General features: G+C 45.9%; 1 protein-coding gene across 25 annotated transcripts in view; it reads right to left on the minus strand.

Annotated features, from left to right (window-relative positions):
- The window catches only part of SORBS2 (sorbin and SH3 domain containing 2), a 532,357-nt gene that overhangs the window by 117,093 nt on the left and 390,385 nt on the right, over positions 1-24,879 (minus strand). For 24 of the 25 annotated variants that reach the window (XM_063920786.1, XM_063920787.1, XM_063920776.1 and 21 more), the window contains 3 exons: positions 19,523-19,589; positions 15,574-15,618; positions 11,782-11,974 (listed from right to left, as the gene is read on the minus strand). In XM_063920786.1, coding sequence (XP_063776856.1) covers positions 11,782-11,974; positions 15,574-15,618; positions 19,523-19,589 — 305 coding nt within the window. The remainder of the gene's footprint in view (positions 1-11,781; positions 11,975-15,573; positions 15,619-19,522; positions 19,590-24,879) is intronic. The other variant, XM_063920784.1, reaches the window with a different exon arrangement.

Consider the following 24,879-nt stretch of genomic DNA (forward strand, 5'->3'; position numbering starts at 1 on the left):
GACAAGGCCCCTGCTGGAGCAGGTCCTTTCTTAAAGGTAGAGGCCACGGTTCTTCCGTGAGCATCTCTTGAAGTTCCGGGTACCAAGTCCTTCTTGACCCATCCGGAACCACGAGTATCGTTCTTACTCATCTCCTTCTTATGATTCTCAGTACTTTTGGTATGAGATGCATAGGAGGGAACACATACCCTGACTGGTACACCCACAGTGTTACCAGAGCGTCCACCGCTATTGCCTGAGGGTCCCTAGACCTGGCGCAATATTTGTCTAGTTTTTTGTTCAGGCGGGACGCCATCATGTCCACCTTTGGTTTTTCCCAACGGTTTACAATCATGTGGAAGACTTCCCGCTGAAGTCCCCACTCTCCCGGGTGGAGGTTATGCCTGCTGAGGAAGTTTGCTTCCCAGTTTTCCACTCCCGGAATTAACACTGCTGAGAGTGTTATCACATGATTTTTCGCCCAGCGAAGAATCCTTGCAGTTTCTGCCATTTCCCTCCTGCTTCATGTGCCGCCCTGTCTGTTTACGTGGGCGACTGCCGTGATGTTGTCCCACTGGATCAATACCGGCTGACCTTGAAGCAGAGGTCTTGCTAAGCTTAGAGCCTTGTAAATTGCCCTTAGCTCCAGTATATTTATGTGGAGAGAAGTCTCCAGACTTGATCACACTCCCTGGAAATTTTTTCCTTGTTTGACTGCTCCCCAGCCACTCAGGCTGGCATCCGTGGTCACCAGGACCCAGTCCTGAATGTCGAATCTGCGGCCCTTTCATAGATGAGCACTCTGCAGCCACCGCAGAAGAAAACACCCTTGTCCTTGGAGACAGGGTTATCCGCTGATGCATCTGAAGATGCGATCCGGACCATTTTCCCAGCAGATTCCACTGAAAGGTTCTTGCGTGAAATCTACCGAATGGGATCGCTTTGTAAGAAACCACCATTTTTCACAGGACCCTTGTGCAATGATGCACTGATACTTTTCCTGGTTTTAGGAGGTTCCTGACTAGCTCGGATAACTCCCTGGTCTTCTTCTCCGGGAGAAAACATCCTTTTCTGGACTGTGTCCAGAATCATTCCTAGGAACAATAGACGTGTCGTCGGAAAAAGCTGCGATTTTGGAATATTTAGAATCCACTCGTGCTGTCGTAGAACTACTTGAGATAGTGCTACTCCGACCGCCAACTGTTCTCTGGACCTTACCCTTATCAGGAAAGCGTCCATATTTCTTTTAGGAAGAATCATCATTTCGGCCATTACCATGGTAAAGACCCGGGGTGCCGTGGACAATCCAAACGGCAGCGTCTGAACTGATAGTGACAGTTCTGTACCACGAACCTGAGATACCCTTGGTGAGAAGGGCAAAATTTGGACATGTAGGTAAGCGTCCCTGATATCCAGTGACACCATATCGTCCTGGTTCGCTATCACTGCTCTGAGTGACTCCATCTTGATTTGAACCCTTGTATGTAATTGTTCAAATCTTTTAGATCTCACCGAGCCGTTTGGCTTCAGTACCACAATATAGTGTGGAATAATACCCCTTCCCTTGTTGTAGGAGGGGTACTTTGATTATCACCTGCTGGGAATACAGCCTGTGAATTTTTTTCCAATACTGCCTCCCTGTCGGAGGGAGACGTTGGTAAAGCAGACTTCAGGAACTTGTGAGGGGAAGACGTCTCGAATTTCCAATGTACACCTGGGATACTACGTGTAGGATCCAGGAGTCCACTTGCGAGTGAGCCCACTGCGTGCTGAAACTCTTGAGATGACCCCCCACCGCACCTGAGTCCGCTTGTATGGCCCCAGCGTCATGCTGCGGACTTGGCAGAAGCTGTGGAGGACTTCTGTTCCTGGGAATGGGCTGCCTGCTGCAGTCTTCTTCCCTTTCCTCTAACCCTGGGCAGATATGACTGGCCTTTTGCCCGCCTGCCTTTATGGGTACGAAAGGACTGAGACTGAAAAGACTGTGTCCTTTTCTGCTGAGATGTGACTTGGGGTAACAAAAGTGGATTTTCCAGCTGTTGCCATGGCCACCAGGTCCGATGGACCGCCCCTTTATACGGCAATACTTCCATGTGCCGTCTGGAATCTGCATCACCTGACCACTGTCGTGTCTATAAACATCGTCTGGCAGATATGGACATCACATCTACTCTTGATGCCAGAATGCAAATATCCCTCTGCGCATCTCGCATATATAGAAATGCATCCTTAAAATGCTCTATAGTCAATAAAATATTGTTCCTGTCAAGGGTATCAATATTTTCAGTCAGGAAATCCGACCAAGCCCCCCCAGCGCTGCACATCCAGGCTGAGGCGATTGCTGGTCGTAGTATAACACTAGTATGTGTGTATATACTTTTTAGGATATTTTTCAGCTTCCTATCAGCTGGCTCTTTGAGGGCGGCCGTATCTGGAGACGGTAACGCCACTTGTTTTTATAAGCGTGTGAGCGCCTTATCCACCCTAAGGTGTGTTTCCCAACTCGCCCTCACTTCTGGCGGGAAAGGGTATACCTCCAATAATTTTCTATCGGAGGCAACCCACGTATCATCACACACTTTAATTTATCTGATTCAGGAAAAACTACAAGTAGATTATTCCCACCCTACATAATACCCTTATTTGTGGTACTTGTAGTATCAGAAATATGTAACACCTCCTTCATTGCCCTTAACATGTAACGTGTGGCCCTAAAGGAAAATACGTTTGTTTCTTCACCGTCGACACTGAAGTCAGTGTCCGTGTCTGTGTCGACCAACTGAGGTAAATGGGCGTTTTTACAAGCCCCTGACGGTGTCTGAGACGCCTGGACAGGTACTAATTTGTTTGCCGGCCGTCTCATGTCGTCAACCGACCTTGCATCGTGTTGACATTATCACGTAATTCCTAAATAAGCCATCCATTCCGGTGTCGACTCCCTAGAGAGTGACATCACCAATACAGGCAATTTGCTCCGCCTCCTCACCAACATCGTCCTCCTACATGTCGACACACACGTACCGACACACAGCACACACACAGGGAATGCTCTGATAGAGGACAGGACCCCACTAGCCCTTTGGGGAGACAGAGGGAGAGTTTGCCAGCACACACCAAAAACGCTATAATTATACAGGGACAACCCCTTATACAAGTGTTTTCCCTTATAGCATTTTCACATATGTAATCATATCGCCAAATAAGTGCCCCCCCTCTCTGTTTTAACCCTGTTTCTGTAGTGCAGTGCAGGGGAGAGCCTGGGAGCCTTCCTCACAGCAGAGCTGAGCAGGAAAATGGCGCCGTGTGCTGAGGAGAATAGGCCCCGCCCCCTAAAACGGCAGGCTCTTCTCCCGGAGTTTGTGAGATCTGGCAGGGGTTAAATACATCCATATAGCCTCAAGGGCTATATGTGATGTATTTTAGCCATAAAAAAGGTATAATACATTGCTGCCCAGGGCGCCCCCCCCAGCGCCCTGCACCCTCAGTGACCGCTGGTATGAAGTGTGCTGACAACAATGGCGCACAGCTGCAGTGCTGTGCGCTACCTTATGAAGACTGAAAGTCTTCTGCCGCCTGTTTCTGGACCTCTGGACCTCTTCAACTTCAGCATCTGCAAGGGGGGTCGGCGGCACGGCTCCGGGACGAACCCCAGGGTGAGACCTGTGTTCCGACTCCCTCTGGAGCTAATGGTGTCCAGTAGCCTAAAAAGCAAATCCATCCTGCATGCAGGTGAGTTTACTTCTCTCCCCTAAGTCCCTCGTAGCAGTGAGCCTGTTGCCAGCAGGACTCACTGAAAATAAAAAACCTAACTTAAACTTTTATTCTAAGCAGCTCAGGAGAGCCACCTAGATTGCACCCTTCTCGGCCAGGCACAAAAATCTAACTGAGGCTTGGAGGAGGGTCATAGGGGGAGGAGCCAGTGCACACCACCTGATCCTAAAGCTTTTATTATTGTGCCCTGTCTCCTGCGGAGCCGCTAAACCCCATGGTCCTGACGGAGTCCCCAGCATCCACTTAGGACGTTAGAGAAATAGGCATGACGCATATTAGCCCTCATTCACAGTTGATCGCTCGCTAGCTACTTTTAGCAGCCGTGCAAACGCATAGTCGCCACCAACGGGGGAGTGTATTTTCGCTTTGCAAGTGTGCAAACGCGTGTGCAGCCGAGCAGAACGAAAAAGGATTTTTGCAGTTTCTGAGTAGCTCTGGATTTACTCAGCCCTTGCGATCACTTCAGTCTTTTTGGTCCCGGAATTGACATCAGACACCCACCCTGAAAACACCTGGACACGCCTGCGTTTTTCCAAACACTCCCTGAAAACGGTCAGTTGCCACCCACAAACGCCCTCTTTCTGTCAATCTCCTTGTGAATGGCTGTGCGAATGGATTCTTCGCTAAATCCATCGCCCAGCAACGATCCGCTTTGAACCCATACGACGCGCCTGCGCACTGCGGTGCATGCAGAGTAGTAACCTGTTTGCTGCGCTGCGAAAAACGTCAGCGAGCTATCAACTCGGAATGACCCCCATCATTTTAAATTAGCAAAAGCGGTTCCTATTGGTGAATAAGGCACACTTTAATGGAAAATGACACATGAAAAGACACACTGTGATACAGAGTCACACCACGGCATGTCAAGGCATGACTTGAAGGGCTGTTTAACGGTTAGGGAAGCTTGATGTGAGTGGACTGCTCAGTGGTCTGGTTCTCATCACATATTTTAGATTTTCTGCAATTCAGATATAAAATAAAGATATGTACAAGCTCACTGATTACGGTGAATAGAAAGTGAGCCCGCCCCCCCCCCCCACCATCTGCCCACCTGAAGAAAAAACAAACAGCAGCTTCTTATCTGCTAGGGTTTCTTGTCTTCCTAACAGCATCTCTACCAGCCGCCACTCCATGTGGGACATTAGTCCTAGTGACAGCACCACCATCTGCACTCCCTGAACTAGCAGCAATCTCCCCAACTCCCTGAACAGTCTAGCAGTCTCCCTGATTGCACATTACCCCACATTATGAAGCTACTAAGTACTTTGAACAACAACAACAACAACAAAATCAGAGATATAAACAAATAGGACCTTCAGTACAATTTCCCTGCATTGGTTATTAGGCATAATGATCCTTATGGCTACATCCAGTCACAAATAAGTTTTTCGTGAACACTTATATGGAACCACTTGTTAGAAGAACACAATAGATGAACAGGAACTGTTAAGTACCAATGCTTATGTCAACATGTAGATCTTAATAAGTAACAATGCTTACACGGAGCAGTATACTTATTTATTTATTTATTACCAGTTATTTATATAGCGCACTCATATTTCACAGCACTTTAAAGAGAATATTTGGTCATCCACATACTCCCCGCCCCAGTGGAGCTTACAGTCTATGGGGTCTATTTACTAAGCCTTGGATGGAGATAAAGTCGCTGGAGATAAAGTACCAGCCAATTGGCTCCTAACTGTCATTTCTCTTACGTCCTAGAGGATGCTGGGGTCCATTTTAGTATCATGGGGTATAGACTGTTCCGCAGGAGCCCTGGGCACATTAAGACTTTTCAACAGTGTGAACTGGCTCCTCCCTCTATGCCCCTCCTCCAGACCTCCGTTTGGAAAATGTGCCGGGAGACTGGCTGCACATCAGTGAAGCTCTACTGAGCTTTGCTGGAAAAGACTTTGTTAGGTTTTTTATTTTACAGGGAAGCTGCTGGCAACAGCTTCCCTGCTTCGTGGGACTTAGGGGGGGAAGCAGGAACCAACTTCTCCATTAGTTCAATGGCTCTGCTTCCGCTGACAGGACACCATTAGCTCCTGAAGGGTACTGAACACAGCCCTTGCCTGGCTGCTGCTCACTCCCACAGCACTGCCACCACCCCCTAACAGAGCCAGAAGTCAGAAGGCTGGTGAGTATTTACCGGAGGCCTGCAGAGAGGGGTTCTGCGGTCACCGTGGCGGCATAAAGGTACCAGCGCAGCGCGGGATGCTGCGCAACAACAGGTCTCTCAGCACAGGGTGCAGAGCGCGCGGGGGGGGGGGGGGGGTGGGGGGCGCTCTGAGGGACATATCAAAATCCTCACTCTCACTGGCAAAATGTACATACATGTGAGCCGCTGATGTACACTATCGCCGCCAGTATAAAAAAATGTGTTCACTGAGGTAGAATCGCGCCATTACAGGGGGGCAGGCTTTCTCCTCAGACTTGCCAGTAACACTCATGGGCGCCATTTTCTTCAACAGAAACGCCAGTGTGCTGATCCTGAAGCTGCTTCTCCTCACACATCGCTGATACAAGTACCAGGGTGTTATGGAAGGGGAGGGGAGCAACATATTACATTAGGACTTAATATTGAATTATACAGCGCTGTGATTGTGTATACTGTATACAATCCTTATAGGCGCGTGGTGTGGACTGGCAAATCCCTTTGTGTCCCTCTGACAGACATTAGTGTAGGTCTGTCCCCATTAGCTCCCCGGTGTGGAAGTGGTGTGTCTGTACAAGAGTGTACAATGTCTGGAGAAAGTTCTTCCCCAGAGGAACCCAATTTGAATGAACAAGAGTGTTCTGAGCCTGTGTGGGTGAGAAAGCTGCAGAATAATATGTCTAAGCTTGCAAAGAAATTTTCTGAGTCTGAACAGCATTGGAGACAGTCTATGGAGGATGCACTGTTTGCTGACTCCTCCACGTCATCCACTCGGGATCCCTCCAATTCCCAAAAAAGTTCTCTGGCGCAGATTATGCAAAGGGACACTGACACAGATTCCGACACGTAGGTCAACACTGGGGTTTGAGAGGGGTAGACCCCAAACTGGTTAAGAGCATTCAGTGTATGATATTCGCTATAAAAGAGGTGTTGGAAATTACTGACACAACACATGCACCAGAGGAGAAAGATTATTTTAATTTAAATAAAAACAGGTGGTGACTTTTCCTCCGTCTAAGGACTTAAATGCATTCTTTGAAGTATCTTGGTCTAAACCGGAAAAGAAATTTGCTGTCCCTAGAAGGTTGCGTGTAGCGTACCCTTTCCCTGAGGACAGGCGTAAGTGGGAGTCATCCCCAATGGTAGACACCTCAGTTTCTAGTCTAGGCTGTCGAAGAAAATAATTTTGCCTGCCCAAGGGTCAGCTTCCTTAAAAGAACCTGCTGACCGCAAGTTAGAGACGACTTTGAAGTCTATCTATATAGCTACGGGTACGTTACTCAGTCCCACATTTGCTTCTGCGTGGGTAGGTAACGCAGTGGAAAAATGGGCAGACAACTTGATTGTTAATATTGACACTGTTGATAAGGATAATATGCTTCTAATTTTAGGTCATATAAAAGATTCTGCAGGTTACATAGTTGAGGCTATGAAGGACGTTGGCTTAATGGGCTCAAGAGCCTCTGCTATGGCAATTTCAGCTCGCAGGGCGCTCTGGATACGCCAATGGAATGCTGACGCAGAATCCAAAAGAAATATTGAGGCGCTCCCCTACAATGGTGAGGCACTTTTTGGTGAAAAGCTGGATGCCATGATATCAACTACTACATCTGGCATATCAGCATTTCTGCCGTCGGCAGCTGCACCGCCTAAAAAAGTATATCAGTTTCATACTATGCAGTCCTTTTGGCCCAACAAGTACAAAAAGGCAAAGGGTACTCCCGTCTTCGCAGGAAGAGGTAGGAAATCTACAACACCATCAGGCTCGCAGGAGCAGAAGTCAACAACTACTTCTGCCAAAACCACAGCATGGCGCTGGTGTTCCCCTGCGGGAGTACGATCGGGTGGGGGCACGTCTTATGTTCTTCAGCCAAGTCTGGGTTCACTCAGATCTGAATCCTTGGATATTACAAATAGTATCTCAAGGTTACAAGCTAGAATTTCAAGACCTTCCCCCATGCCGATTTTTCAAATCAGCCTTGCCAGTTTCTGCTCAGGACAGAACAAAAGTGCTGAACGCAATACAGAAATCAGTTCAAGACAAAGTAATTTCCTTGGTTCCTGCTGAACAAAAAAGCAGGGGATATTATTCAAGCCTGTTCGTAGTACCGAAGCCGGATGGATCGGTCAGGCCGATTTTAAACCTAAAAACTCTGAATCTTTATTTAAAAAGATTCAAATTCAAGATGGAGTCCCTGAATGCGGTGATCTCCAGCTTGGAGGGAAAGGAATTCCTGGTGTCGGTGGACATCAAGGATGCTTATTTGCATGTTCCCATTTTTCCTCCGCATCAAGCATACCTGAGGTTTGCGGTTCAAGACTTTCACTACCAGTTCCAGACGTTACCTTTCGGGCTCTCCACGGCTCCGAGAATATTTACCAAGGTAATGGCAAAGATGATGGTTCTCCTTCGCAAGAAAGGAGTCAACATAATTCCTTACTTGGACGATCTCCTCATAAAGGTGAGATCGAAGTTAGTCGAGGACATAACACTATCCCTGACGGTACTGCAAAAGCACGGTTGGATCATCAACTTCCAAAAATCACAATTGGAACCGACAATGAGGTTATCATTTCTGGGAATGATACTGGACACCGAAGAACAGAGAGTATTTCTACCGGTGGAAAAAGCTCAGGAGATCCAGAGCATGGTCAGATAAATTTTGAGACCAAAATGAGTATCCATTCATCAGTGCTTTTGCATGCTGGGGAAGATGGTAGCGGCGTACGAGGCTACAATATGGCCGATTCCATGCCAGGGTTTTCCAGTGGGACCTACTGGACAAGTGGTCTGGATCGCATCTGCACATGTATCAACGGATAACCTTGTCTGCGTCAGAATTTCGCTCCTGTGGTGGCTACAAAGTTCTCACCTCCTAGAGGGACGCAGGTTAGGGATTCAGACTTGGATCCTGGTGACCACAGATGCAAGCTTCCAAGGTTGGGGAGCAGTCACACAAGGGGAAAGCTTCCAAGGAAGATGGTCAAATCAAGAAGTACTCCTTCACATAAACATTCTGGAACTGAGAGCTGTGTACAACAGCCTTCATCAAGCGGCGCACCTTCTACAAGGCCGTCCCGTACTGATCCAGTCAGACAATGTAACGGCAGTAGTTTACATAAACCCCCAGGGCGGAACAAAAAGCAGAGCGGGAATGGCAGAGGTGACAAAAATTCTCCTCTAGGCAGAGAGACATGCAAAAGCACTGTCGGCAATCTTTATTCCGGGAGTGGACAACTGGGAAGCGGACTTCCTCAGCAGACATGATCTCCATCCAGGATAATGGGGCCTCCACCCAGTGGTCTTTGCGGAGGTAGCAAGTCGTTGGGGCGTTCCTCAAGTAAATATGATGGCAACACGTCTCAACAAGAAGCTTCAGAAATATTGTTCCAGGTCGAGAGACCCACAAGCAATAGCAGTGGATGCTCTGGTAACCCAGTGGGTGTTCCAATCAGTGTATCTGTTCCCTCCACTTCCGCTAATACCAACAGTTCCCAAGATCATCAGAACAGGGGTTCGAGCAATTCTCATTGCTCCAGACTGGCCAAGGAGGGCGTGGTATCCAGATCTTCAGGAGTTATTACTGAAAGATCCTTGGCCTCTTCCTCTTCGCAAGGACCTGCTTCAGCAGGGGCCGTTAGTTTATCAAGACTTACCGCGGCTGCGTTTGATGGCATGGCTGTTGAGTTGAGCGCCAGATCCTAGCCCGTAAGGGTATTCCTACTGAAGTAATTCCCATACTTATTCTGGCCAGGAAAGGGGTAACGTCCAAACATTACCTTCGTATTTGGAGAAAATATGTATCGTGGTGTGAATCCAAGAAGTCTCCTGCGGTGGAGTTTCAATTAGGACGTCTTCTATTTCTACAGGCGGGTGTGGATGCTGGCTTGAGATTAGGGTCTATCAAGGTCCAAATTTCAGCCTTGTCCATTTTCTTTCAGAAACAGTTGGCTTCCCTTCCTGAGGTTCAGACATTCGTGAAGGGGGTTCTGCGCATCCAACCTCCCTTCGTGCCTCCTGCGGCGCCATGGGATCTTAATGTGGTGTTGCAGTTACTTACTGTAAGTCGGACTGGTTTGAGCCTCTACAAATGGTAGAGTTGAAGTTTCTCAATTGGAAAGTGGTCATGCTGTTGGCCTTGGCCTCAGGCAGACGAGTGTCTGAGTTAGGAGCTCTGTCTCGCTCAGTCCTTACTTAATCTTTCATGAAGATAGGGCTGAACTGAGAACGCGTCAGCATTTTTTTTCCAAAGGTTGTGTCGTCTTTCCATATCAACCAACCTGTGGTGGTGCCAGTGGCTTCTGACACCTCAGCCGTTTCAGAGTCCTTGGATGTCGTCAGAGCATTAAGGATTTATGTTGCTAGAACGGCTCGGATTAGGAAAACAGAAGCTTTGTTTGTCCTCTATGACCCCATCAAAATTGGGGGCCCTGCTTCTGAGCAGACTATTGTGTGCTGGATCAGAGGTACCATTCAGCTCGCTCATTCCACGGCAGGGTTGCCGTTACCGACTTCGGTGAAAGCCCACTCTACTAGGAAAGTGGGTTCGTCCTGGGCGGCTGCCCGGGGTGTCTCGGCATTGCAAATCTGCCGAGCAGCTGCTTGGTCAGGTGCAAACACGTTTGCTAAGTTTTACAAGTTTGATACCTTGGCTGCTGACGACCTTAAGTTTGGTCAGTCAGTTCTGCAGGAACATTAGCACTTTCCCACCTGTACTGGGAGCATTGGTACATCCCCATGGTACTAAAATGGACCCCAGCATCCTCTAGGACGTAAGAGAAAATAGGATTTTAATAACCTACCGGTATATCCTTTTCTCGTAGTCCATAGAGCATGCTGGGCGCCCGCCCCGTGCTCATTTTTCATGCAAATTACGTTTGTCTTTTTACACAGGTTCTCATGTGTTAAGATGTTTTTACAGCAGTTGCTGTTACGTTAAGCATGCACGTTAGCATGGGTTATGTTGAAGGCCATGTTTTGCGGCGTGTTTGTTGTATGGTGTGAGCTGGTGTGAATCTCACCACTAGTTTATTATAAATTCTTCTCTCAAAGATGTCTGTCGCCTCGGGCACAGTTCCTATACTGAGGTCTGGAGGAGGGGCATAGAGGGAGGAGCCAGTTCACACTGCTGAAAAGTCTTAAAGTGCCCAGGGCTCCTGCGGAACCGTCTATACCCCATGGTACTAAAATGGACACCAGCATCCTCTACGGACTATGAGAAAAGGATTTACCGGTAGGTTATTAAAATCCTATTTTTTCAAACACAGTCTGCGGTATAGCAGTTAGGAGGTGATTGGCTGGTACTTTATCTTCATCCAAGGCTTAGTAAATAGACCCCTATGTTCCCTATCACATGGACGCGCACACACACATTCACACTTGGGTTCATTTTTGTTGAGCCAATTAACCTACTAGTGTATGTTTGGATTGTGGGAGGAAACCAAAGTACCCAGAGGAAACCCACGCAAGCAGAGGGAGAATATAAAAACACCACACAGTTAGGGCCATGATAGGAATCAAACTCATGACTTCAGTGCTATGAGGCAGTAATGCTAACCATTACACCATTCGTGCAGCCATACATTACAACATACAGATGGAGCCACACTGCTCTAGTATGGCTCCATCGCAAACGTCCACTCCCGGCGGGACTAGGAAATCCGGCAACTAGCCCCGCTACGGGAGTGCACAGAGACGCTCCCCTCAGCTGCTGTGGAATAACTACACATTCCAGCATGTTCTGCCATCGTTTTTCTAGTAGTACGCAGGGCAAGCTGAGTTCCGTAGTTCCACAGCAGCTGGAGGGCCACATGATGAATACCCCTGCTCTAGGCAGACAAGACACTGAGGGAACACTAGGAAGGTGACTTACTTCTCAGGAGAGGACAGTTCCCTGGTGCGGAGAGGCATGGCCGGAGGAGGCACAGGTATGGGTGGAGGAGGCAGTGGGGACGATGTTATAAACACATCAGTGCCATTGTCAGAGATACTTTTAGATAGTGGTCGGTATGTCTGTGTCTTTGCTGCAGGGTGAGAATAGGCAGGAATAGCAGAGCTGTAGATATCTATTGTTACAAAGACAAGTGCACATACTATTAGATACAAATATTATACACAGCAATGAATATACCACTTTATATCGAGCCTCCTGAAAAGTATACTGAAATAAAGGTGAGTGCAGCCCCTCGCAGCTAAGTATTTATAAGTTACACCTTTAGATTATTGTATAGAACAGAGCACACAATCTTACATTTATTGTATAATTATACAAAATACGGCAATTTTATTTGCCAGATATAAAACCACATAAAGCAATGCTGGGGTGGAGTGTAAAGATTTCTTAGGGTACGTATGTGGAAACAGATAAATTACTCCCATAAATAAAGCACATTATAATTTAATGTGAACTTAAAAATCCAGTGTGTCTGATAGTGACTTGTACAACCAATTCACTCGTATTACTAATACCTCTTTTCCAATGAAGTACCGGGTCTGACCCGAGATTTGGTACACAGTTCCAAACAGAGTCAGACCCGGGACAGCCCCATTTCCACCGCGATGCCGTTCCAGGTTATTCCAGGCACTACACATGGGTGCAGTGCCGGCGCTTGGAGATGATGTTATTTACTTGTGCCAGGAAAGTGTCCCTTCCCATTCTATAAATGGGTCCTGGGTCAGAGGACCCAGGTTACCCATTTACACAGCTACTCACTTGGGACCTATCATGGCAAAACCCTGCTAGGTGCCTGGGAAGGATTCCCAGGAGACTGGACCCAGGTGGATCCTTTTACGCTGATCTAAATCTAAGGTAGCTGCGCAATAACCAGGACTTTTCAGGTCAGTGGAAAAGGGGTATAAAGTGCATCCAGAAAGTATGCACAGAGCTTCACTTTTTCCACATTTCTTAATTTGCAGCCTTATTCCAAAATGGAATAAATTATTTTTTTCCTCAAAATTCTACACACAACACCCCATTAATGACAACGTGAAAAAAGTTTTTTTGCAAATTTATTAAAAATAAAAAAACTAAGAACTCACATGCACATAAGTATTTACAGCCTTTGCCATGAAGCTCAAAATTGAGCTCAGGTACATCCTGTTTCCACTGATCACCCTTGAGATGTTCCTACAGCTTAATTGGAGTCCACCTCTGGTAAATTCAGTTTATTGGACATGATTTGGAAAGGCACACACCTGTCTATATAAGGTCCCACACTTGACAGTGCATGTCTGAGCACAAACCAAGCATGAAGTCAAAGGAATTGTCTGCAGACCTCCGAGACAGGATTATCTCGAGGCACAAATTTAGGGAAGTGTACAGAAAAATATCTGCAGCTTTGAAGGTTCCAATGAGCACAGTGATCTCCATCATCCGTATATGGAAGAAGTTCGGAACCACCCAGACTTCCTAGATCTGGCTGGCCATCTAAACTGAGCGATCGGGGGAGAAGGGTCCTAGTCAGGGAGGTGACCAAGACCCCGATGGTCACTCTGTCAGAGCTACAGCATTCCTCTGGGGAGAGAGGAGAACCTCCCAGAAGGACACCCATCTCTGCAGCAATCCACCAATCAGGCCTGTATGGTAGAGTGGCCAGACGGAAGCCACTCCTTAGTAAAAAGCACATGACAGCCTGTCTGGAGTTTGCCAAATTGCACATGAAGGACTCTCAGACCATGAGAAACAAAATTCTATGGTCTGATCTGGTCTGATGAGACAAAGATTGAACTCTTTGGCATGAATGCCAGGCATCATGTTTGGAGGAAACCAGGCACCGCTCAACACCAGGCCAATACCATCCTTACAGTGAAGCATGGTGGTGGCAGCATCATGCTGTGGGGATGTTTTTCAGCGGCAGGAACTGGGAGACTAGTCAGGATAGAGGGAAAGACGAATCCAGCAATGTACAGAGACATCCTGGATGAAAATCTGCTCCAGAGCGCTCTTGACCTCAGACTGGGGTGACGGTTCATCTTTCAGCAGGACAACGACCCTAAGCACACAGCCAAGATATCAAAAAAGTGGCTTAAGGACAACTCTATGAATGTCCTTGAGTGTCCCAGCCAGAGCCCAGACTTGAATCCGATTGAACATCTCTTGATCTGAACATGGCTGTTCACCGGCGCTTCCCATCCAACCTGATGGAACTTGAGAGGTGCTGCAAAGAGGAATGGATGAAAATGGCCAAAGATAGGTGTGCCAAGCTTGTGGCATCATATTCAAAAAGACTTGCGGCTGTAATTGCTGCCAAAGGTGCATCAACATGTATTGAGCAAAGGCTGTGAATACTTATGTACATGTGATTTCTTCGTTTTTTATTTTTAATAAATTTGCAAAAATCCCCCCCAAAAAAACTTTTTTCACGTTGTTATTATGGGGTATTGTGTGTAGAATTTTGAGTGGAAAAAATGAATTTATTCCATTTGTTGAATAAGGCTGCAGAATAACAAAATGTGGAAAAAGTGAAGCACTGTGAATACTTTGTGGATGCACTGTAAGTAAGGAGGTGTAATGCATCTCTTCTTTGGTGTCTAGCACCCATAGTAAAGGTGCCCTAATTTGTGTAACAACTTTATATTAACTGCATACCTCTGAACATTCAGGACTATGGAGTCGGAACCTGGCGCACCCACGTCAGGAAAAGGTACGGAGCCTCGGCTGCATGGGGTAGGGCCTTGCTCCACGACCCTCATGACAGTCACCTTGGGGGCATGCCCAGCACTCCCTGAGCAGCTAGGCAGCCCGTGGCTCACTACCCCAGCACTGTTAGATGGCGTGCTGCTTTGCCCAACTTTCTCCCAACCTGCCCCGCACCCGCGGAGCACTGTGGCCAGCGGGCGGGATAGTGTGCGAATAGCGGGACTGTCCCACTGAAATCGGGACAGTTGGGAGGCAACTATTTTATCAACTACATAGGAAAAATATCTGCCACACCTGCAGTGTACATGGTTTTGCCCAACTGCTAACAAATTTGCTGCTGCGATCAGGTCTGAATTACCCCCTAAATAAACAAACAAACATAATAGAACCAGTAGGAGACCAAACTGCACCTTTCTAAACGCACATTCTTCCACCTCATGGTAAGGCTCCTGTCTCTTCTTCCTGACAGCTACTCTCTGGTCCAGTGCACTGATTGAGAGTTAAGATCCACACACACAGCAAACTTGGTAGAGGAAGCTGCTACAACTGGACATGTGCCGCAGCTCCGCTCTGTCCCTTAAACTGCATGTTGTGGCAGCAGTTCTAGTAATCATATTATATACTACTGCTATTGTCATAATCTGAGCTGCTGGTTAAGAGGAGGAGGGTTTCTGGGCAACCACAAAACCCTCCTGCCTATGGCATGTACATATATTTGAACCAATCTCAGACAAGTTTTTTTTTTTTTTTTTTTTTTTCAAAGCGCTGTTGTAAACTAAACCAAATAATCAAATAAATAACTATTTCCAATGATATTCCGGTATGCACATTCATCTCAATGCATTTAAATCTCCAACAAACTACAGTTTGCGGTTTAAAATAAATGGAAAATAAATATTACTCAATAACGAGGGTGCATTTTACACTCTTTACTGCCTATCACAAGTTTACAGCATGCTAAACCTCAGATACAATTAAGCATAGTAGTGCTTACTTATTGTTATGTATGCAGACTGAATAACTCACCTGTATTATATGCATAGGATGTGTTAGAAAAATCACTGTCATTGTCTATAAAAACAAACAAGAGAGTCCTTATTATTATAAGTTCTGTAATGGCACAGAGTCATATTTTCTACATGCAGAGAACAAATCAAGAATGACTTTCAACATCCCCATTATGTTTCATGGTTCAGCTCACTTTGCAGCTCATTTCACTTCAAAATGATTGGTTACCCATTTGTTCACCCGCTTTGGTACTTGTCCTTGTCATATTAAAAAGCATTCATTTGAAGGCCCTGAACAATGGAATGGGTAGGAGCCTACTACAGTGACATTGCATGCAAGACACCAATAACAATCTGTTGAAGATAAATATTTGCTGAACTCTGAAGGAAGAGACACCCATTAAAGCCGGTTTAAATATTTGAGAAACGTAATTGTGATTTGCAGCCGGGAGATTTTCGTACGGTTCAGGAACTAAAAACTGTGATAATTTCATAAGTCAAGGTCGCACAGCAGTGCAAGGATTTTGCTGGATAAATGGTTTTAACAAAGAAATGCATTTTCCTGCTAGCTGTTCAAAATGCGACTGGACTTTAGTTACAAGTAATTCTAGCAAAAAATGGAAAGTGGCTCTATGGATGTCTTTGGTGATACACACAGGGGCGTAGAGAGCCATGCCAGGTCCCGGTAATGTACCGGGGAGATGCCTTAATAGGGGGTATGTTTACGCCCCCCCCAAAAAGAAATAAATTAACAAACGATTGATTGCGGGGCCACGTGCTCTACGGGGACTGGCATTTATTCAAGGGGGGGGCAAGTAGGGTGCAAGGTGGGTCCATCCTCCTCGGCCGGTGGCGGCGCCATCTTTTCAGTGACATCTAGTAAGATGGCGCATGTGCACTAGAGAGCAAAGATTTGCTTTCAATGTGCGGCGCCCATCTTCCCGAAGGATTCACTGGAAAGATGGCACCGGCCAGCAGTAAGTATATTCGGGGGAGGCGGACCCAGGCTCTTGATGGGCCCTCCCAGCAGCCTGGGCTCGGTTAATTAGTACCTGCTTTCACCCCCCTCTTGGCACCACTGGATACACATGTGTTTGTATAACCAATTAGGTAATTGTTTCTTGTGGCCAGTGCATAAAGTACATTCATTCTGTGAATGAACCACAGCTTTTCTAGCATGGGTGAACAAAAATTAGTGGTAGATTCAATTGAATCATGGTTATATTTTTTAGTACACTGATGTTTGTTTGGGGATTGCAAAAGATCTGAGGTAAGGCTACTGACAAATGGGCATTTTGTACACCTGTGTATGTAACTTGCAGCTGTACACAGGAAGATGGTTCCTAGAACACAGGCAGAGGTAAGCTCAATGGATGCTGTGGCTGTGATCTCTATTAAAGAACATCTGTTATACACAGTAGAGGGAACAGCTCCTCAGGTACTAGTAACATTACCGGCGCTGGTCTCTTGCAGCTAGTAAAACTATGTTCTTGTAAATATTGTGTCAACTCACAAACTAGCCTTGTAAGCTAGGAATTGTAGAATTGTATCAAACCCCCAAAATGGTGGCTACCACTGTGTGGAAGTGACAAGTTCCCCGTGACCAAAGGAACTGCAAATGATTGAACAAAAATTCAACATACTAAAATTCAATATTTAAATCAATATTCTCATTGGATTCCCTTGTCTGATATATAACACCCATCCTCATCAGAACATCTCACAGTACAGCCTAAATAGATCATCTGCGTGACTGTTAGCTGAATTTGCATGAAATATTGATCTTACTTTTTCTTTGTAATGCAGTCATAGTTTATGCCATTAAGGGGCTAATTCAGGTTGGATCGCAGTGTGCGTTTCAACCGGAATTTTTGCTGAAAAGATGCGGGCGCATGCATAGCGCCCGCATTTTCTGGGGTGGGCGGCAACGCTCCATTTCCAGGGAGGAGATGGAGCGTTGCAGGGGCAGAGCGACGCTAACGGTGGGCGGTGCGGAGCGAACAGGGGCGTGTCGGGGGCGTGATCACGGCTGCTGCGTGACATCACACGCAGCCACTGCGATCAGGAAACTGGCAGCGAGTCTCCTGCGGCCACAGCTAGGCTGCGCCAGCAGGAGGCTCCCACAGTTTCACTGACAAGCAGAAACTGTGAACGCTTCGCAATTGCAGATTGTTCAGCGGGGGGAGGCTCCGGTCAGCATGCTGGGCGTCCTTGCCCAGCGATGGGCGGCCCCCAGCATGCGATCCAAAGGATAGAAAATTCTGCTGATTAGCAGAATTTGCTATCCTTACTGAGTTACGCCTCTAATGTTAGGTAGTGAAATGATTTCAGACACTTAATATAACATACTGTGCTCCTTGACCTAACTAACATATTTGTTTATACCAGCCCCCCTCCCACTCGCTTATCTGCTATACTTTTATAGAAAAAGGTTCCAAGAGGTGTCGTAAAAATCCTAACCAAATAAAAAGATTTCTAGTAGCTTGTCCCAAATAATGAGTGAATCTGGTATCTGTAAATGTTATTTCCCTAACTGCTATGTTTTAGGTACTAGGCGCCAGGGGATTCAAACAGTCAGTGCTTTAATGATGCAGGGTAGTGAGAGGAGAAGTGCGGCCCATCAGATTCCCTGATGTCAGGTGTCTATAATGTGAAATGCGCAGCAGTTAGTTCTCTACTAGCAAATATATATTCGTTATGGGACATGTTATAATAAATTATCACAAAAGGTGGCGTTAGCCAGCCAGCCCATGTGGAATATTCTCAATACAAAATAATACAATCACAATTAAAAAAACACATTATTTTTTAAATGTTTGGGGATATTTTGATTGGAAAAATGCTAAAGCTATACAGTGGCGCACCCAGGGGGGATTTCCGAGCACCCAGAAACCCCCCTCCACTAAAAAAAAAAAAAAATAATGACTGTCTAGCGTCCTTGCAGCCTGCTGTCTTCCTGGTGGCACTTGTAAGTGCAATAAAAGTTTACTTTATTTTAATTATAGTACATATATATCCATGTGCATACATATATACACATGTATATACATACATACATACATACATATAAACACACACACACACACACATATGATATATATACATGTGTATATATATGTGTACTGTATGTGTGTGTACATATATATATATATATATATATATATATATATGTATGCATGTTTAATATGCTATGTATATGTGTATATGTATGTGTGTGTGTGTGTGTATGTATGTATGTATATATATATATATATATATATGTGTAGGTGTAGATATATATATATATATATATATATATATATATATGTACCAGAAGATATTTTGTCGTAAATAGACATGAAACGTTTGAACAGTACCCTGGTTGTCTGACTCTTTGTCTTCGCCGGGGATTTATTCTTTGTTACAAGTCTGTGAGTGCAGCTCAGTCTTCTGGTACATGCAAATTCCTACAGAACTGCACCACAGTAGCTGTGTGATCTATTTGGAGTGCCGGACATTCTTTTAGTCTATATATATATATATATATATATATATATATATATACATACACACACACAGACACACTAGTTTTACGGACCCAGCATATACTGGGTCACCTCAGTCCCCACCCCCGTGATTGGCTCCGCCCAGTTCTGGAAACCCCCCCCCCCCATGCAAATCCTGCGTTTGCCACTGCTATACAGGAGGGATATTCAACATGTGGGCCTCCGGCTGCTGTGGAACTACACATTCCAGCATCTCCTCTAGAGTTTTGCTATTAGGACATGCTAAAACTGTGACAAGACATGCTGGCATGTGTAGTTCCACAGCAGTTGAATACCCCTGCTATACAGTAATGCACAGGTACTACTTCTATTATAAATAGATTTGCAGCTATATATACTGTAAATGCAAGCAGGCTTGAGTATCTCAAAGGAAACAGACCAGCCTGTAAACAATGATCGCACAATATAAAGATATTCGCTTACCTGGCTTATGGACCATGTGGATCTGTTTGAACATTGTCTTGTACCAGTCTTTCGGTCTATCAACAGTCTGGTAATAAAAACAAAGAAACAATTAATAAGAAAAATAATTAATTTATTGGTTTTCAATTATCCAAGGAGCAATACAACAACCCCTCTTACCAATTTGCTAAGAAGAGCTACTAAGTCATTAGATATTATTGATTGTGAATTATCCGTTTGCAAATCCATGTCTGCTATGCATACAAAGTGTCTCCCCTGTCAGCCTCCTGTGAGAGGTATGCTTCATCTGGGTGATCTAGCCACTGGCAGGTAGAAGTATGTCCCAAGTACAATACAACAAGAACTAATCCAACCTGCTGAACCACAGCGCCAGCCACATTTATACCCTGAGCAATCTGTACAATACAGCTTGTTATTTTACTTTATCCAACAGTTCTCAGGCTAAGATCCGCAGCACAGGGAAAATCGTTTGGTGTCTTTCAGCAGATTTAACTAATACCTCCACCAATGAAAGAGATCACTGATTGTAACATGAAATGTAACAATGTACACATTACCTAATGGAGCTGGTATGCTACTAGAAAAAGGCTTTCACCATGCTATCAAGCTGTTGTTAAATAATGCAAACCCACTAAGAAAAGTGTTTTACCATCTATGATGAACATGAAAAACTTGATAGGTATTCCCTGGACTGCTTTCAATACTTCTCTCTTTTGGGCAAGGACCACACAAGTCCCCTATGTTCTAAAAACTTCAACATATCTGTACATGATTTGCATTGGGAAATGGTGAAATGTAATATTACCATGTGATGAGCAGTCCTCCCAACATTATAGATCCCAAAATAGGGACCCCAATGTGTAGCTGCATAATAGTGGGTTTGGTCATGCCCTGGTGGGTGTGGCCACATGCCAGGTGGCGTGCTTAATGCTTCTGAAAGGCTAATTGATCTGCAGATATATCTATGGACAGATCGGGCAGTGTGTTGAGCATACACACTGCCTGATCCGTCGGGGACTGACGTCATGAACTGGGCGGGCGTGTACACACGCCCGCCCAGTTCAGCTGTCAATCACCGCCGGCCGCCGCAGCATGTGTACGGGCGGTCGGCCGACCGCCCCGTACACACACAGCGACGCGCCAATATATCGGTAGATATATTGGCCATCGGCTGTGCTGCGCGGCCGACGCGATATGTCTGTGAACGACGGAGTTCACAGACGTATCGGCCTTTCACACTGGCCGGCGGTCCAGCGATATATCGGCCGTTCAAGAGAGCGGCCGATATATCGACCAGTGTGTACGGGCCTTAAGCCACCTTGCGGCTACAGAATTTAATTTTACTCCCACACGCACCAACCTCAAAAAGTGACGCCCAGCCAAAATGATGACGGTTGGTACTGTAGCTATGATATTCTATGAAGTCTAACCTATTATGTGTGAGGGGGTGAGTTGCCATTGCAATGGCATACAAATGTTGGGAAGGGCACTGCAACAAGACCACCTTGGGCCTGATCTAGCCCTGAACTCCCAGATTTTGAATGCAGCCCTATGGAGCTGTGAACAAAAATTAGCAAGTCCACAGGCACCCCCAAAAAAGTCTCAGCTGAGATAACAGGACCACAAGAGAAGAAAAGTACTGGAGTTTCTTAAAAGGTGTCAAATAGCTGATTTGTACACCTTTTTCTTAATGGTGGAAAATGATAGCCAGCAAGTGTTGTTTTTTCCCCCTGCAAATTAAAAAGTCTTCCCACTATCTTGGGATACCGAAAAATATCTGTAGAGTCAGTGTTTTGTATACAAAAAAGTTATATCTGCAAGATGAAAAACCCCTCTTCCATCAATACAACACCTTCACGTACCTATTCCACATCATTTAACTCATGATTGAGCTTTTTAGAGAAAATCACCTGAATAAATAGGCCTTTATTGGCCAAATTATACTATGTAAAACTCTCGAAGTGCATGATTATACATTGGAAGGAGATTACCAGAGGTTCTGCACTGTGTCCTGACAATTTTACCTTGAAATAAATATTTTGCACCTCCTTTACATACATGCGTACAATACAGAAACCATTTAATGCATTTTGTAGACCTAAAGGATCACAACCTATAGACAGTGACACAGGGTTGTAGAACGTCTAATATACAGTACAATGTATTCTACTGGGAGAACAAATGTTGAGGTCCCAGAACAATGGTACACGGAGCAGTGGAACACCCCTGATGTAAAGCAGCTTTTCTTCCAATGCCAGGCTAGATGTATCACAAGAAGATAGGAGTTACATGTAAAAGACATTTGCTGAAGGGGAGAAGGAGACAGGGCAAGGAGCACTGGTATTAAGGATAGCACAAAGGAAGAACAAGAGGGCCCTGCCCAAGAGCTTACATTCTGCTAGCATGTATTTATCTTATAAACCTTATGTAATGTACTGAAATATTTACATAGCAGAGTGTCAGGAAAACAATCAGTATCAGCAGCTGTCATATCATCTAGAAGGATTTACGAGATGGAAACGCCGTGTAGAAATACACAGTTCATGTGCGGCCCATAGTGGCATCCCAGACATTTTATATAGTAACATTTTATTATCTGAGAAGTACTATCTATATATGCAGATATTGGCCCTTATTCCGAGTTGATCGCTCACTAGCTACTTTTAGCAGCCGTGCAAACGCATAGTCACCACCAACGGGGGAGTGTATTTTAGCATTGCAAGGGTGTGAACGCCTGTGCAGCCAAGCGGCTGCAAACACATTTTGTGCAGAACAAGACCAGCCCTGTAGTTACTTATTCTGTGCGATGATTGCTGCGACGAATGACACGGTAATGACGTCAGATACCCGCCCCAGCAAACGCCCGGCCACGCCTGCATTTTTCCAAACACTCCCAGAAAACGGTCAGTTGCCACCCAGAAACTCCCACTTCCTGTCAATCTCCTTGCGTTCGCCAGTGCAACTGAAAACGTCGCTAGAACCTGTGCAAAACCACGATGCTCGTTGTACCCGTACGCCGCGCGTGTGCATTACGATGCATATGCATGAACAGTTTTGCTATTTTTTTAAAATGATCGCTACGCAGCGAACAACGGCAGCTAGCGATCAACTCGGAATGAGGTCCGTTGTCCCATGCAACACAATACATGCAGTCTAAATGTCATTAGAAGCTAATAAGCCAGGGTTATTCTGGAGCACCCTGGTTCTTTATGCAAGGTTCTGCCCATCCCTTCCCAACTTTACAGTGTCTCCCATTTATTTACCAGTCACTGACTTCTACATACCTTCACATGTGCCAACATGCATGCTGATCAGTGGCAGCTTTACCAGACCTGTCTCTTGAAATTACCAACCAAATTTCTATTATCTAATTATTGATCAGCTACACAGTATAATTGATTATCTGCATATAATATGTCATTTGGATAATCGTTTTATTCTGTTGGCTTTAGAACTTAATGTTTATTAAAAATGAGTACTTCACGTGAAAGAAAAAATAAGAATTTACTTACCGATAATTCTATTTCTCGTAGTCCGTAGTGGATGCTGGGAACTCCGTAAGGACCATGGGGAATAGCGGGTCCGCAGGAGACTGGGCACAACTAAAGAAAGCTTTAGGACTACCTGGTGTGCACTGGCTCCTCCCCCTATGACCCTCCTCCAAGCCTCAGTTAGGATACTGTGCCCGGACGAGCGTACACAATAAGGAAGGATTTTGAATCCCGGGTAAGACTCATACCAGCCACACCAATCACACCGTACAACTTGTGATATGAAACCCAGTTAACAGCATGATAATAGAGGAGCCTCTGAATAGATGGCTCACAACAATAACCCGTTTTAGTTAACAATAACTATGTACAAGTATTGCAGACAATCCGCACTTGGGATGGGCGCCCAGCATCCACTACGGACTACGAGAAATAGAATTATCGGTAAGTAAATTCTTATTTTCTCTGACGTCCTAGTGGATGCTGGGAACTCCGTAAGGACCATGGGGATTATACCAAAGCTCCCAAACGGGCGGGAGAGTGCGGATGACTCTGCAGCACCGAATGAGAGAACTCCAGGTCCTCCTCAGCCAGGGTATCAATTTTGTAGAATTTTGCAAACGTGTTGCCCCTGACCAAGTAACAGCTCGGCAAAGTTGTAAAGCCGAGACCCCTCGGGCAGCCGCCCAAGATCAGCCCACCTTCCTCGTGGGATGGGCTTTAACAGATTTAAGCTGCGGTAATCCCACCGCAGAATGCGCCAGCTGAATAGTGCTACACATCCAGCGCGCAATAGACTGCTTAGAAGCAGGAGCACTCAGCTTGTTGGGTGCATACAGGATAAACAGCGAGTCAGACTTTCTGACTCCAGCCGTCCTGGAAATGTAAATTTTCAGGGCCCTGACTACGTCCAGCAACTTGGAATCCTCCAAGTCCCTAGTAGCCGCAGGCACCACAATAGGTTGGTTCAAGTGAAAAACTGAGACCACCTTCGGGAGAAACTGAGGACGAGTCCTCAATTCTGCCCTATCCATATGGAAAATCAGATAAGGGCTTTTACAAGACAAAGCCGCCAATTCTGAAACTCACCTGGCCGAAGCCAGGACCAACAGCATGACCACTTTCCACGTGAGATATTTTTAAATCCACAGTCTTAAGTGGTTCGAACCAATGTGATTTCAGGAATTCCAAAACCACATTGAGATCCCAAGGTGCCACTGGGCACAAAAGGAGGCTGAATATGCAGAACTCCTTTGACAAAAAGTCTGAACTACAGGCAGTGAAGCCCGTTCTTTCTGGAAGAAAATCGACAGAGCCAAAATCTGGACCTTGATGGACCCCAATTTGAGGCCCAACGCCACTCCTGCTTGCAGGAATTGTAGGAATCGACCCAGCTGACATTCCTTCGTCGGGGCCTTCTTGGCCTCACACCACGCAACATATTTTCGCCCAATGCGGTGATAACGTTTTGCGGTGACATCCTTCCTGGCTTTGAGCAGGGTAGGGATGACTTCCTCCGGAATGCCCATTAGGATCCGGTGTTCAACCGCCATGCCGTCCAACGCAGCCGCGGTAAGTCTTGGAACAGACAGGATCCCTGCTGCAGCAGGTCTTGTCCGAGCGGCAGAGGCCAAGGGTCCTCTGCAAGCATCTCTTAAAGTTCCGGGTACCCAGCTCTTCGTGGCCAATCCGGAACCACGAGTATAGTTTCCACTCCTCGCTTTCATATGATTCTCAGTACCTTGGGAATGAGAGGCAGAGGAGGAAACACATAAACCGACTGGTACACCCACGGTGTCACTAGAGCGTCCCCAGCGATCGCCTGAGGGTCCCTTGACCTGGCGCGATATCTTTTCAACTTTTGTT

Source organism: Pseudophryne corroboree, chromosome 1 (assembly GCF_028390025.1).
Source record: "Pseudophryne corroboree isolate aPseCor3 chromosome 1, aPseCor3.hap2, whole genome shotgun sequence".
NCBI classification, from domain to species: domain Eukaryota; kingdom Metazoa; phylum Chordata; class Amphibia; order Anura; family Myobatrachidae; genus Pseudophryne; species Pseudophryne corroboree.